The 16,399-nt window shown below is 43.3% G+C and overlaps 1 protein-coding gene across 1 annotated transcript in view; it reads right to left on the reverse strand.

The window, feature by feature from the left end:
- Positions 1-14,200, reverse strand: part of abca1b (ATP-binding cassette, sub-family A (ABC1), member 1B) — a 37,018-nt gene extending 22,818 nt beyond the window's left edge. The window contains 5 exon segments of the mRNA XM_037675179.1: positions 1,039-1,157; positions 1,408-1,549; positions 6,718-6,811; positions 7,199-7,307; positions 14,004-14,200. Of these exon segments, the coding sequence (XP_037531107.1) occupies positions 1,039-1,157; positions 1,408-1,549; positions 6,718-6,811; positions 7,199-7,264 (421 nt within the window). The 5' untranslated portion in view covers positions 7,265-7,307; positions 14,004-14,200.
- Positions 14,201-16,399: the final 2,199 nt, after the last annotated feature.

Raw genomic sequence — 16,399 nt, forward strand, 5'->3', positions numbered from 1 at the left:
CTGACCAGTCCTACTTGCTTCTGGCAGGTCCTACTTGCTTCTGACAGGTTCTAACTGCCTCTGACCAGTCCTACCTGCCTCTGACCAGTCCTACCTGCCTCTGACCAGTCCTACCTGCCTCTGACCGGTCCTACTTGCTTCTGACCAGTCCTACTTGCTTCTGACAGGTTCTAACTGCCTCTGACCAGTCCTACTTGGCTCTGATCAGTTCAACCTGCCATTGACAGGCCTACTTGACTCTGAACAGTCCAACTAGCCTTGATCGGTCTTATTTATCTTTAACTGGTACAACTAGTCTCTGACCTGTTATACATGCCTGTGATCAGTCCTAACTTATTTTGATTAGTCCTAACATCATCTGATCGGTCCTACCTACCTTTTACTGGTCCTACTAGTCTCTGACCGGTCCAATCTGACTCTCGCTGGTTCTACCTGCTGTCCTAAAAAATGTAGAGTTATCTGGTTACACGTCTCCATCATGGTGAGACTCACGTGGACTCAAATCATAAGAACCTGAATAGAGGAACAGTTCTGGCTCCGTATGAACTGATCCAGGATCAGTTTTGACATAGACTCAGCTGTTTGAACTCTGTGACGCTCAGCAGGATAACGACATGGACCACACGTTGACCGCCACCCGCTGCGGCAGCGCCAAGAGTCTGGCCACTCAGAATCCACTCTTGCCCCGCCCCTCCTGACCCAGTCACAGATGACTAGAACCAAAACGTGTCACTACAAAAACACCAGAACAGAACCTAAACCTCTAATTTCACTCTGATGAATGTTCATCAATGCTGGACCACACACCTAGGTATCTTTGGTTAAAGAATAAAGGTTCTGATGATCCATCGGTAAGGGGGTGGGCAGCCGGCAGGTCGGTGCAGGTGGAGAAAACAAACTCGCCCCCACACCAGGTCAGAAACATAAAGAACCAAATTCTTTTTGTTTAATGAGGCTGAAAAGTTTCTGCAGAGACTCGCCACAGCTCTTTCAAACGTGGGCTCGACCCGGTTCTAAAAGCTCACGCTGATGTCCTACCTGAGCGGCTGTTCTGCAAAATCTCCAGGGCCCGGGCCAGCTCCTTGAAACCCTCCAGGTTCTTATCATTCTGACTGTACAAGAGGATCTTCTTCACGTCCGAAAACAGGCGAGAAATTCTGAAAACCAGACACACAAAGATTGACGTTTAGAGTCCAGAAGGAGAACCAAATCCATAGTGGGTCCATTCAACACAAAACAGACAACAGTACCAAATCTAGAACTGGATTTTTAGACACTAAGCCACAAAGACACAACTTGATCATGCTTCTTTTAGCTTAAAGACGAATAAAACACCAGAGAACACCAAAAAAAAAAACCAGATTGAAGCGGATTCAGAGCAGAAAACGTGGCTGGACCCGGACGCACATGGAGTCGTTGAAGTTCCCGACGATGCCCGGAGACTCGCCCGGTGTGGTGTTCTTGAAGCAGGGGTTGTGGGCGTTGCAGAGGATTCCCTGAACCCAGGGCAGCGTTCCGGCTGACGGCATCGCCTTGTTAGGAAAATGACCTGCAGACAGGAGAACAGAACCGGCTGAGCGCACTTCTGCAGCTGAGGCTCATGGGAAATGTCGTCCCTGATCTTGATGAGCAGCAGGTGAAACTTCTGATTCAAACTGGTTGACCTGCTAGGAGAAGGTGCTATTGATAAGACTGACCTGAATACAGCTCGTCAGACTCAAGAAGCCTTTCGGATGAGAGACGAAACGTTTCTGTGATTTTATTTATTTTTTGTTGTTGTTTTTTGAACATCCAGAGGACCAGACAACTTTTTTAGAATATACAGTACACACATATCTCCATTGTGTGTGTACTGTATATTGTTCTGTTGTTTGGTTTTATGCTGTTAATACAGTAAAAAAAAAAAAAAAAAAAACCTTCCTGTTTGGCTTAATGTAATTCAGTTTTTTCAAATGTAATTCCGTTTTTTCAAATGTAATTCCGTTTTTTCTAATGTGATTCGGGCCACTTCCGCTTCGGCTTAATGTAATTCGGTTTTTATAATGTGATTCTGTTTTTTTCAAATGTAATTCCGTTTTTTCAAATGTTCATTTACACCTTAGGGTCGTTTTCACATCTTTAAACACTTTTCATGTAACACAATATTTAATTCTGAGTCTGATGATGTCACTCTAACGTTTGAGATATCTAAAATTTTAATTTTTTACAATCTTCTTATTTCCAAAAATGTTCCTTTTTTAACAGTTTCTCCATTAAAATGTGGGTCTTTCTTTCTGCTTCCACCCGGTGTGTCTTCATACTTCATGTCGTCTCTAACCGGACTTTTGATGTGCAGGAGGATTCAATCAGAGGGTCAGCAGGAAACAGGAGGAGGTTTGAACCTGAAGTTTCAAAATAAAGCTCATAGATGCTCTTCAAAATGGAGAGTGGTGGCGCAGAGGTTAGAAAAGGTGAGCCTGTGATCATAAGGTCACTGGATCAATCCTCCTTGGACCAACAACATCAAAACATGGATAGGAAAGGTGAAGCACCCACACCTGCCTCCACCCATATTTACCCCACTCTGGGCCCTTGAGCAAGGCCCCTAACACCCACCATCTGCTCCCCCGGGCACCCTAGATGGCAGCCCTCCGCTCCACACAGAGGGCTGTGGTAGCTCAGTGGTCTGTGGTTGTGCCAGGAAGGACATCCGGCATAAAAACAATCGTGGTGACCATTGAGGAAAGGAGCAGCCGAAAGAAGACACTCTTCAAAGTAAGAGTCCAGCTCTGTCCCATCTTAGATTATTACCAAGGAAGTTGCAATCTCTTGTTGGGCTTTAGAGAAGAAAGTTGACAGATGTTGGAGCTCCATTAGAACGCTTGAACTTCAGACTTCTTCAGAATGAGGAGCTCCTCAGGCTGATGAAGTCTTTTGGATAAAAAGACGAAAAGTTTCAACAAAGAAGAATCCGTCCAGAGGACAAGGACTCAACCATGTTAGATTTATATCATTGGATTATTGAGCGTGCATCAGGACGCATTAATAAGGGTTCTTCATCTGAAAGTTGAATAAATAATCTGATTAAAACTGAGAACAGGTTAAAAAACTGTCTTTAAATGGCAGTTTGTTTAACATGTTGTCACCACACGTGAAGTGGGCTGGGGTCCAGTTTGTCCAGAGCATGCATTTCTGTGGCGAGCCTTAATCTCAGTTTTAATCTGGCAGATGTTTGAGACGTGTCATCTTTATCTCGCTGATGTGTTGGAACCGAACATCCTCACCTGGACTCCTCGACCTGTGATCGGCTCGTTATCACCTGCAGAGGAACATCGGCTGCAGTAGCCGCTCAGGTACAACCTTTAACCCTGCAGCTCGAGCTGAGCCAAGAAGCTGCTATCAGGAACCTTTAAGACTGCCAACAGGCCCGTTTCTAGTCACAGGCGATTAGATAAGAAGCAGAGCTGCAGGTTCTCTTTGGGGCTCAGAGGTCACGTGAAGAACCGACCACATCAAAACACAGTGAACGCTCAAACGCCTCCATCAATAATCAGCAAAAACAATTGACTGGAGTCATTTATAAAACCAGGAAATCAATTTCCTGCTCGAGATTTCTCTTTCACTTCATGTGAAAGTTTTCTGCTGATTAATCTTCTGATTTACAGTTTTGTTAAAAAAATAAAAATAAAAAATAGAGTCCTCTTTCTTCAGTTTGCTGCTCGGGGACATAGAGGTTTGGTTAACACAAAACACCAAGATGAAAAGACATCAGCAATGACCTCAGAAAAGACACTGCCCATCAATCTGGGAAAGGTCAAAGGTATTTTAAAAACTACCGTTCTACTATTTTTAAACTACCTTGTACAGAGAGAAAGATTATTCACGAGATTATTCAATATTTAAGTGACAATCTTCTCAGCAAATTTGCCCCAAAGGTCAGACCATGCAGTGCTCGGAGAAATAGGCCCCATCTCAGAATTTCCAGGCCTCAATTAGCAGGTCAAAGGTCATGTTTTGTTTGGAAGGGACACATTAGAAAGCCTGTTCTCTCTCAAAACAAGGCAGCATGGCTCAGGTTTGGAAAGATTTATCTGAAAGAACAAGATATCTGGAACAAAACCAGACTAAAAGACAGATGTTTACCCAGAATGCACTGCAACAAACACTTCATACCAGCTGTCAGCACAGTGGTGGAGGGCTAATGGTTTGGGCTCCTTTCAGTCAAAGGGTGGACCATGAACACCTCTGTAGACCAAAGGGTTCTGGAGTCGAATGCGAGACCCACTCTGGCACTCAGCTGGGATCAGGACAAGAGAACTTAAATCTGAATGTGCTCCACGTCGACCTGCTGGGGTTTAAACCTGGATCTTAAAGGCTCAGCTTTGGTAATCCCTTCGGTTTGTTGCTGATCTGCTGGAACTTTCTATGAGCTGCTTCAGCCGGCGGGTTCGGACACGCCGCTGTATGAATCACCCCAGAAACATTCCTCCAACAGCAGCAGAGTTCACTACCTTCTGGAGGATCTGCTGATGTGATGGAAGCAGCTCCGTCACCGACCGACCCATATCCAGCCTCTTCCTGTCGGCTTCATTCAGCCTGGAAACAACGCGGCCTCGGGCTAAACCTTCATTAACTCCGTTTCATCTTCTGACGGCTTCAAATCGACCGCGATCACCTAAAAACCTCATGTCGACACTTACAGTTGGGAAAACAATTATTTTAATTCCTGCTGTTTCTGCAAGTTTGATCACCTGCAAATATTGATTATTAATTATTTTTTTAAAACATAATTTGTTATATATTTAAATGGAATTGAGTGGAATAAATTGTTTTAATCACAAAGAAAAACCGGACTTGGTTCTCTAAGGAGAAACTTTGGTTGGTAAGACGTCTCTTGGAGCTGTCACCAGGTGTGCACATGGGATTTTGGTCCATTTCTCGTTACAAGAACTCTCGAAAATCTTCGGGTGCTTGATAACTCAAAGCTTCAGCTCCTTCACAGATTGACAGGACTGAGGTCTGGGTACTGGTTACACCACTCCATGACTGCTTCTTCTTTAGCTGGTCCTTTATGGCCTCAGTGGTATGTTTTGGGTCACGAACATGCTGACAGAAGAAGGTACTGGCCCAAGACTTTATGGTACAAGGCCTCATCTGTTGGTTCCTCAATGCAGCAAAGTCATGCTGAATCCTTAGGAGCAATATAACCCCAAACCATAATTTTTCCACCTCCGTGCTTGACACAGGGGGTAGGAATATTTGGGTCATACTCAAAATTTGTTCTCCTTCAAACATGGAGGTTTGAGCTGATGGCAAACAGCTGGATTTTGGTCTCATCTGACCACAGGACTATCTCTGAATCATGATGTTCTCTAGATTTCAGACAGGTCCATGCCTGGTCCTTTTTCAGCAGGAGGACTTTTGAAGATGAACCTCTTCAGCAGGGAAGGCTTTGGTCCTTTACAAAGGGTGTTCTTGGTGACTGTGGTCCCAGTTGCCTTCAGATCATTATCAAGCTGTGGACTGATCCCTCACCTTTCTCATCATCATCATCATCATCATCATTCTCACTCCACGAGGAAGATCTTACGCCGAGCGCCAGACTAAAAGTGATAGATGGTCATTTTATATTTCTCCAGCAGCTGCCACCTTCTCACCACGTTTCCTGCTGATGGTCTGTAGTCCATTCCAGCTTTGTGAAGATCTGCTATCTGGTCCCTGAGGTCCTCTGACAGATCTTTGGTCAGACCCATGGTGGTGGAGAGGATGGAGTGGAGGAAACTGATTTTATGAACAGGAAGGGTTTATGCACATAACAGGCTGAGATCAGGAGCTTCAGAGATTGATTGACTGATTAAATAATTGATCTGCAGGATTCAGAATTCTGTCTAGGTTGTAGCAGATTAATTACTTATTTCTCTCAGGAACCAGTTTATAACTTTTGTGGGTTTTTTTCTGTGTTTTTTGTTAATTTGACATCTCCATTAAACTATTATAAAATTAGAGAATGGTCATTTCTTTGGAAGTGATCAGAAGTTTGAAATGAAAACAACAAACAAACAAACATCCTTCAGAACCAGCAGGAGATTAAATCATTAATTTCCTCTCAGCGAGGAGAAAGACGTTGCCTCGGTGTGATGTGTCAGTACACTGAGTTTCAGGATTTGGATCCTGCAGATCACTGAGGACGCCAGCAACACGTTCCACTGGGTCACCGGGTTCCACCGGGTCACAGTCTCTGTTATGAACCAGAACACCAAGCTGGGACAGCTGTTCTGGCATCAGTTTCCTGCTGAGCGCCTCCATCATTAAACTCCAGCAGGAGTACAGCTCGGGTCCTACGCAACCGGGTCAACTCAAATCTTTCTGACACTTGTCCTGCATGCAGCTGGGCCCGGTAAACTCGATGAACCCGAGTGCAGCCCCAGTCTCAGCTGCTGCTCTCTGACTGGCTTGGGTTTGGGACGATCTTTGCAGAACCTCCTGCTGGAGGAGGCTGAGGAGCACAGAAGAACCGAGGGCTCATGTTGTTACACAACACTAACAGAACTTTATGGACTCTGAACGCAGCTTGGTGGACTTCAGCAGCTCTGATAATGACTTTACAGCTGACAGATAACGAGCCATTAAGGTCCGAGATAAACAAGACAAGGAGCTTCAACTGATCACGGATCAATCTATCCCCTGGTACAGAACTCTTAGCATCTCTGGACACGGGTCATAAAGTCATGAACTCACACTCATGTTGCTCATATGGAGGGTAGTTCAGCCGCACGGTGATGAGGATGAAGAAGATGAAGAGCGGCCAGATGATTTCCACCAGGAGCTGGAGCTGCAACACACAAGGCGCACAAATTCAGAACCGTCCAATCAGAGAGCAGAACACACTGAGATACTCGTAACACTCTGGATCAACGATAAATCACCAACCAGTTAACTGAAAACACACAGAGTTCTGATCAGAACTGATCAGAACAGCTGATTAATCAAAGAATGAAAACTGTGAGCTTAAAGAACCAACAGAACCCAAGAACAGGAGGAAGAGAACACCCTGAGCTGAGTGATCCGACAGAAAACTGACCAAAGAGATTGTCAATGGCAAAAATTTAAGCAAACAGCAAGTGATCAAAGAGATAAGAACAGGAAGTGAACAGAGCGGGAAATGAAGGAAACAGGAAGTGACTGATCAGAGCAGGAAGTGATCAGAGCAGGAACTGACCGTCTGTCTTCGTCTGTAGGTGAAGTTCTTCCATAGCAGCAGACCCAACTGAGTGAAGACTGACATGTCTGCAGCCGCCGCCGTGCTGCAATGATGGCCGCTGCTCGCTCTGCGTTAATCACACAAAGGTGTCAGGGTCAAAGGTCAGCTGATATCAAAGCTGCTGAGCGCTCGCTCGCTTATCAGATCGGACCGAGTCAGACTGATCAATCAGCCTGCAGAGGAAACACTCTGATGATCAGCAGGTACAGTTTCAAGCAGCAGAACGTTCAGGAGGGGCAGGTTTGGTCCAGAACTCCTGGGTCTGGGTTAAAGACACTTTCTCGATGCTTTCAGACCGCTGGAACCGTTTCAAAGTTCCTGAAGCTGCTGAATGGGAGAAACTGGTCTTTTTGAGGGTCATTCTTTAGTTCCTGCATAAGGTTCAAACAGTTCTCTGGTTCTTTAAGAGTTCTGTGGACTGAAGAGTCTCTGAACAACAACAGATTCTTCAGGGACTCTCGAGTCCTGATCTGATGTGGAAACTAAAAAATGGCCCAGCAGAACCAGCAGTAAGGGATTTTTGTGACTATCTGAGTTTGTTACACAAAACCATCTTCTGAGAGACATTCTTTGGTTCTTTCTTCATAGGAGGAGCATTTCTGTCATGAAGGGAACAATTTAGAACACAGGATGGGTAAAATTTAGAACAAAACCCAGAAAACTGGCAACATATTAAACTTTATGAACATCAGCGAGAAGTAGGTGATATGAACAAAGGTTCTTAGAACTAAAAACCCAAACAGAAGTTCTTTCAGCGACTCTACTTCCTCAGACGGCTGAGACGAGCTGGACTGGGAAGCTCAGTCCTCACCTCCTTCTACAGGTGTGCAGTGGAGAGCATCCTGTGCTCCAGCATCAACGTGTGGCATGGAGGCTGCACAGCTGCAGAAAGAAAAGCTTTGCAGAGAGTGGTGAAGGCTGCACAGAAGATTGTAGTGAACCAGATGACCTCAAATCTACCAGATGGACAGAGACTGTTATTTTCATTGATCTGAATAAGTCTGAACCATCTGATGAACTTTCTTTCTTGAATTAATCAAGCAGAAAAGACAATTCTTTATAATCATTACTGTCTTACAAATGTTTTGATAATCAAATTGTGTTAGTTCACTCAATGCTTTACAGGTTGAAAAGAACTACTCATTTTTATTTTACATAAACAGTAAGTAATGATTTTTGTTCCTCATTCAGAGAAGAAATCACCTGAATATGCCTTTCTTGATTTTCTGTCTGAAATGAGCAAGTCGTAAGTGTGTGAAAGTTGAGGCTTCGGTCAGCTAAATGTTTACTGAAGAAAAATGTCATGTTTAAACTTTTTCAGAAGATTACCAAGAGTTGACTCCACGAAGTCTGCTGTTGCTGCAATAATCTTTTCTGTATGTTAAACAAGTTTCATTCTCTGACCTCGACTGTTGATAAACACCTTACGTCAAAACCACTCCTCTTTCTGGTCCTTCCACGAATCAGAAAGCTCTAAATTGAACAGGAAGTCGACCCAAATAAAATGTGGCAACTCCCCAGTTCATGTTAGATTGAGAGTTCTGGAGAACGTGAGAGTTCCAAGATTGAGAGTGCAGTCGGTTCTGAAAGCTTCAGAGCAATGAAGAATCCAGAGGTTTTTTGGGGATTATAATTCTGTTTTGAGCTAACCACGCACGACTCTCTGAAGGTTTGGTAGCTCTCGACGGAGACGCTGAAACGAGTCAGAAAGGAACTACTCCAAGGCTGATTCATCATCAACAGGTAGATGGTTCTATTTTGACCAAGTGTACCGTGAGAAGCTGAGATCGGACGGAGCGTGCAACTTCTGGTCAAACAGATTAAATTCCCTCACATATTTCCTCTGTAAGATAAATCTCAATTTAATCTTAAACTCTTCTCTCTCATAAATCAGTACAGATATTTTTAGAAATGTCTGAAGCAAAGTCCTCAAATCACCGCCGAGTGATTTGAAGTTCATTTTCTGTGAAACTGTCTGTTATTATTTTCATATTTTGCCAAATTAATGTAAATGTTTGATGTTAAACTTTGATTCTGAAAATAAATGATTCCATTCATTTGATGGGTCAAAGATAAACAACGTCTCTCGTTACATTTCTGTTAAATTCAATGCACGACATTACAGTCAGAAAAATGAAGAACTCGTGAAAAGTATGCATAAATATATACACATATATTTGTCATACAACAAGTGACACGTACCTCACGTGACTCACTACAAGATGTAGGAGTCAGCCTCCCCACAATCACAGACATCTACATCTCCAGAGGCTGGAAGAGGGTCACCTGTATTATGAAGGACCCCACTCACCCAGCACACACTTTTTGCCCCACTCCCCTCAGGAAGGAGGTTAAGGAGCATTAAGTGTAGAACCACTAGACTGAGGAACAGCTTCTACCCTGAGGCTGTTAGACTCATGAATATTTAACCAGGATAATCACTGTAATGCCACTTTAAATGGTGATATGTCACTTGGTGCTGCTGATTATCCATGCTGCTGATTTCTTATCTTAAGCTGCTGTATTCGTACCCATCTGCTCACCACAGACTCATGTTCAGGCTGCTGTTTAATACATCATATTTTTTTACATTATTATTGCTTAGTGTATCTTTGATTCTTGTACAGTCTTTCTTTTTTAATACTTTTTTTTTGCTTTTCTTGGGTGTAACTGGGACCTTGAGTACACAATTTCGTTCCACCTCATGTACCACAAGTGATGCGAATGACAATAAAGAAGCTTGAACTTGAACCATGAACAAATGGAATGAAGGTCTAGCTCAAGGTTTGTGGAGCCGATACGAGACAGATGTGATTTTGACTGGTCCAAGACTCACTGCCTGGTCAGGTACTTCAGTGTTTTTTTAAGTTAAAAAAAAGGCACATCGTAGCGGAGTCCCGTCAGGCCCTAGAACAATCAGAAATGCAACAGAACCACCTGATCTGAATGAAAAGGTCTGAAGAACCTGAAAGAACCTTAATGAAAAGAACTTCTTCCACCTGAGGATGTTTCAGATGCTGAACAGATCCAATCAGAGAGGGTACCTTTACATTGATGAAGACTTTACTGCTAGGCCACGCCCCTTTGCACACAGCCTGCTCTGATTGGTTGAGAACACTTGAGAGTTTAATTAAAAGTTAAGCTTGTTAAAACCAATATATTTCCCTTTGTTACATTTTGATTCGCTCATTTGGTGTGTTCTGGGTATCTCATCCTGCAGAAAGTTCCCTGGCATGTGTGGAACCAGAACCACGAGTTTGGACTGGGAACTTTCTGCTGGTTCCCACTTACCGGTCATACGAATTAAACAACAACCTGCCAAAGACAGAAACACACAAAACTTACAGATTCTGGTAGAACTGACTCAGCTCTGAGAGGAACCAGAATCCAGTCAAAGTTGATTAGTAATGACCAGTAACTGGCTGACATGATAACTGGTGGGGGCGGGGCTAAGAATATGTGTTTCCTGCTGAGTCAAAGGGGATTTGGGTCTATCGGGGGAGGGGTTAACGTGCTTCAGGTCTGTGGGGGAGATGGTGAATTTACACATGTGACCCCCACACACATGCCCCTGCCCCACCCCCTGCAGTGACACTGCAGCTTCTGGAACAGTGATTAAATCAAACTGACCAGAGTCTGAACTGATCATGACCTGCCGAGACCAACATCACCAGCATCTGAGCACACCAACGGTCCAGTTCTTTGCCTCCTTCAAGGAGACCCTGATGAAGTCCAGAATCTAAAACTACTCGGTTCCTCCAAACTACAAGTTTATGGAGTCTGGACCAGCCTGATCAACAGTTTTCCAGACCCTCTGAAGGTCTTTCATGGTTCTTCTTTGGATTTTCGCTGCTTTTTCACTCAGTTTCAGTCCTGGTCCCTAAAACTTTTCAAGGTAAAGCAGCTTTTAGTTTCCTAATAAAACTTTATACGGGAAAAGACCAGAGTCTAAATGGTACAGATCCATTAAAGACCCAAACAGGTGATCCATCAGCTGATCGACTATAGTAGTTCCTAAAGTTGGGATCAGAACCCCTCCACTGAAACTAAAACAATTAGAAACATTTTTCATTTTGAACCAACCGTCAGTTTTGGACTCGGAGACCTTCATTTTGTGAATCCAAATCTGAAAAGTTTGACCGGTCTTCAGCGAAAAGAACCGGACTGAAACATAAGACAAGAAGCAGCCAAAGTCCAAAGAAGAACTCTGAGAGACCGTCTCTAGAGAACTGCTGATCCAATCCACTTTGAAAAACTTCAGTAAAATTTGGAAAATTGGAAACAAAAATATAAGAACTCAGAACTGGATTGGGAGTTTTAGACCGATTTCCAGATTTTGTAAAGACTGACCTACAGGACACCAGCGTATTGATCTACAATCCAACAGGCGACTCCTCTGTTTTTACACAGAAACAGACTTTACCCACACTGAAAACTGCTGGGTTATTCTGATAACTCAGTGTGGGGTTGAAGCTGTTGGGCCACAGGTTGTGTTGGTTTGACCAAATATCCATGGTCAAATGTTTGGGTATTTGTTCACGGTCCACCATTTAGCCAACCTTTTCCTAATTTTAGCTTTTAGGTAGGTTTATCTTAATTTAAACAATTTCTTGTTACATGTAGTTTTATTTGTTACATTTAACTATTACCTAGCCTTTCACTACTTTTAGCTAGTCTCTTGCTATACTTGACCTTTAGCTAACCTTTTGCTACTTCTAGTTTTTATCTAGCCTTTTGCTACTTTTAGCAGACATTAGCTCTTTTTAACAAGCATTTTTCTACTTTCACTTTTGAGCTAGCCTTTTATTACCTTTAGCTTTTAGCTAGCCGTTGACTATTTTTAGCAAGCCTTTAAGTTTGAACTAGCCTTTTGCTACTTTTAACTAGTATTCCTTTTGCCTAGCCTGGAGAGGTGGCAGACTGCCGAACACTCGTGCTCAAAATTGTTTGGATCTATAAAAGTTTTTCACTTTTAAATATACTTTAAAAAAAAAATAAAAGTTAGGAAATTATGTTAGAATTATCATCGCTGATTTAAATAAAACCCTGTGATGGACTTGCGACCCGTCCAAATGGATCCAAAGCGGTGTAGATAGATTTACTTCTCAGTTTATGTCATTTAACCATTTGTGGCAAACATAAACTAAAGAGCAGATTATTTCACTTTTTTTTTTTTTACACTAACTACCATTGTCTTAAAAAGCAGAAGTTTATTGGGGGAAAATGGTTCCATGCACACTGTCTGGAGATGAGAAGGTAAGTTCTCTCCTTCTCCTCCTCTGGTTAAATTTTCTCCAAAGCGATCTGCCATCGCAGCGCGGTTGTAAACTCCAGCTGCTTTTGGACGAGCAAAAATGACAAACTTTCCGTGCAATTATTTGTACCCGACAGCAAAAGTTATCTGCTCTGGGACAAATACAGGTGAGCATTTGGTCCAGAGCCATAAATGGACTTGGGCCCGGGGTCTCTTGTTTTCCAATGGCCCGTAACCGGCGTGGCCCTAGGTCAGAGTCAGAGGTGGCCCACAGGTGCTATAAATACTGCATTTGGGCCAGATGTGGCACAAATATATAATTCTTAGTTCATTTTTAGGCTGATTTGGTCCAGACTGGATCAGAGCCAAAACATTTTTTTCAGGTATCTGGCAGGCTCATGATCCCGACCCGGAGCTGGCGCATGTGCATAAACCCTCCAGTGACGGTTATGCAGATCTGGCAACTTGTAAATGGATTTGGCCCAGATCTGAATGCTGTAGGTTTTGCCTGTGCCGGCGTTGGGTGTAGTCTATGTAAATATCTAGGACCAGCTGACGGGTGGGGCCGTAAAGTGGGGGGGACCAATGGCCCCCTGGCCCCCCCATTCCTGCGCCACTGATCTCAGCACAGAAGGCTCTGCTGCAGCTCTTCCCGAGTTTGAGCTCACGTGTTCGCGGTTGCATCAAAGAGCTAAAACCAGCCGAATGTGTCCACAGGGCAGAAAATCTGACGCCTCAAATGAGACTATTGAAGCTGTCTGTTTGGATCACTGGACGTGTTCCGATCCGCTTGATGAGCGCGGGTCGCTGAACGGTACCGCCCCACAACAGCAAGCAAGTAAAAAACAGAACGAATCCTTAAAAAATTTTAAATTAACGTTGTCAAAAATAGAGCGAACCAAACAAGACGCAGCAAGTTCGGTAAATGAGTCATTTATTTATTGGGACTGCTTCGTGGGGTGAATGAGTTTGTCACCCCAACCGACCGACCGCCACTGATGTTGGATCAGAACCTCCACCTGCTGAGTTAAATATATCCAGGGTTGGCTCGGTCCAAATCTGACCCAGCTCTGGGGTACAAAGTGGACTGATTTTAACCCAGCAGTTTTCAGAGTGTGGTGATTCAGGATTTGAACTACAAACCTTCAGGCAAGTACAGTTGTTTTAAATTTTAGTGTTCAACAGAACAAACCAGCAGAACCTCCTGTATGGTTCTGGTTCTGTTGTTCAAGAATAATTGAAACAAGAAAACAACATGTGGAGGTGCGCGAGTCTAAGTCGGAACATCAGAACCGCCTCTCCGTGAGACTGGACTCTGATCAGAACCGTGAGTCGGATCCAGACTCACCTGTAGAACCTCAGAGGTAGAACCTGCATGCCGAGCCCCCCAGCGGGCAGACCCAGATCTGCGGTTCTGCCTCAAAATTAATTAAAACTCGAACTTTAGGAACTGATCAGAACCAGGTAGATTCGTACCTCTGAGACCCGGTTCGGACTTTAAACACTCACCTCACTCAGGTTCCGCCCGAACAGGTTCTACAGTAAACCCCGAAAAGTTCGGTTCTGTCACTGAGATTCTCCTCCTGGTCCTGGTCTCAGAGGATGACCCGCTCAGACAGACCCGAACCAACAACCGGTCTCTGAGTCCCGGCTCAGGTCCACTTCAGACTCTGCTCGTTCCGGACTCGCAGGTCCTCCTTCCTGCAGAATCTGATCCTCGCAGACTTCAGACCCGAACAAAACTCACCGGAGTCAAGAATCAGAAATCAGTCACGCTGCTTCCGCTCAAAACTATCAAAATAAGAGCCACACAATTTGACGTGCTGTGATTTTTCAGAATAAAAGAAAAATCTAAACATTAAGCTTTGATTAATTTTTCACAACGGACCCGAAGAAAGAGTGGAGGTGTTTTATATATATATATATATATATATATATATATGTACATTTTATTTTTATAGTTATTTTACTTCCTTTTGTACATTAGATGATGCTGGTGAATATTTTAAGTAATGGTAAATCCAAAAAAAGTTTAAAAACAAAACAACTGGACATTATTTTGTAACTGTAGACAACAAAAAAAGGTTAAATTATGTCATCTGGACCAGTTTCTTTGAGAAATGTTTCATCTCCCATCTAGAAGACTTCGTCAGTAACTGAAGAAGCTTAACTTCTCATCCGAGGAGCTTTCTCTTCTCTTCAAAGAACGGAGAGTGTGGCGTTTGAGTTGTAAGTTGAGGTGTTCTTCTAGATTCACATGCAGATTGCCCTCTCACTCCTCACTTTGACCCACAGTGGTCCGTCTATTGCATGGTATTGCATGAGGAAAGCTGGAGTGGCAGAGAAGTATGTTAGACTGGTACAGGACATGTATTGAGGACAGCAGGACAGTGGTGAGATGTGCTGTAGGAGTGACAGATATCTTTAAGGTGGAGGTGGGAGTGCAGCAAGGATCTCACTGAGACCCTTCTTGTTTGCTCTGGTGATGGACCAACTAACAGATGAGGTCAGGCAGGAATCCCCGTGGACTATGATGTTTGCAGATGATATTGAGATATGTGGTGAGAACAGGGAGCAGGTGGAAGAGAACTTGGAGAGGTGGAGGTATGCACTTGAAAGAAGAGGAATGAAAGTCAGCCGTAGTAAGACAGAGTCCATGTGTGAACGAGAAGGAGGCAGACTCTAATTGTTAATTTATTCTGCAAGAGTTTGTTTGTTTTTTTAATTTGTTCTAAAACGCGTCAACAATTTAAAGATGATTTTAGTTTTTATTGTTTCTGATTCAACGAGTCGTGATTAAATCAAGCTTTATGTTGCAGCTCTGAGAGCTGGAGAAGAAATTGACCGTGGAGCTGCAGGAGAGAAGGTTCTGACTGTTTATGGACCAAACAGCTGTTCTGAGAACCCGGCCTCCTTGGAGGTTCTGGATGGCCTCCTGGTTCTGTCTGGGAGTAGTTCTGCTGTTGATGGGCTCACCTGGAGGGCAGCGATGGGGAGGAAATGACATAATATTTATCTCGGCTATTTCCAAACAGGCGGGAAAATAAATCCTGATCGTTTCGATTTCACAAATGAAACAAATTCAATGAAATAATCCAAAGTTCTGACTTAGTTTGCAAACAGATTTTAAACTTTGTTGGGTTTTTAATCGGTTTATTGATCTGGTTCCTGCAGCAGGGGGTCAGCTATTTTAAAACATCAGCTGATCATCCACCTGTGAACTGCAGGAAGCAACTGTTTGACTTAGTTTGTTTGTTTTGCGACCCAACGACCCACCGGCCCACCGGATTTGGTTCTTGTCAGGTCAGCCAGAACCCCTGCAGTGATCAGAGACCGTTTCAGTACATGTTCTGCGGTGCACTGCTCTTGAACGGGTGTTTATTTGAACTTTGTCCTCTGCTCGTCTGTGGTGAAAATTCGGAGAAACGAGTCGCAGCCGAACAGTTTGTTTTAGAACCAGATAAAAGAAAAAGGAAAACAGAACATGGTGGTTTATAAAACATTTAAATACAATTTCAGAGGATTTAAATCTGGACATCGGATTTGAATTTGGATCCATGTTGGGATCTTTTAGGTTATCCTTCAGTCCCATTAATGTTCAGTAATCGAATTAACTAAAAACTCACCAGTGATTATATCGCAGAGTCATCGGTGACCTTTGACCTCCAGCTTAGCTTCAGGGGACAGGAGGTCAAACCTTTCTTTTTGAAGGATCAGTTTTGGAACATTTTCAGATGAAATCCTCTTTACAAATTAAAATAAATTCTAAAACTATAAATCAGAGCCTTCCCCTGTTAATCTCAAACTGGTTAAAAAAAATATTTCTAGCTTAGTTTTAATTTGTCTTTCCAGGTATACGGATGATTAAAATGATTTAGAAACTTTTTGCCTGCACTGCACACAGA

This window comes from Nematolebias whitei, chromosome 4 (genome assembly GCF_014905685.2).
Source record: "Nematolebias whitei isolate Nwh7 chromosome 4, NemWhi1, whole genome shotgun sequence".
NCBI classification, from domain to species: Eukaryota; Metazoa; Chordata; class Actinopteri; order Cyprinodontiformes; family Rivulidae; genus Nematolebias; species Nematolebias whitei.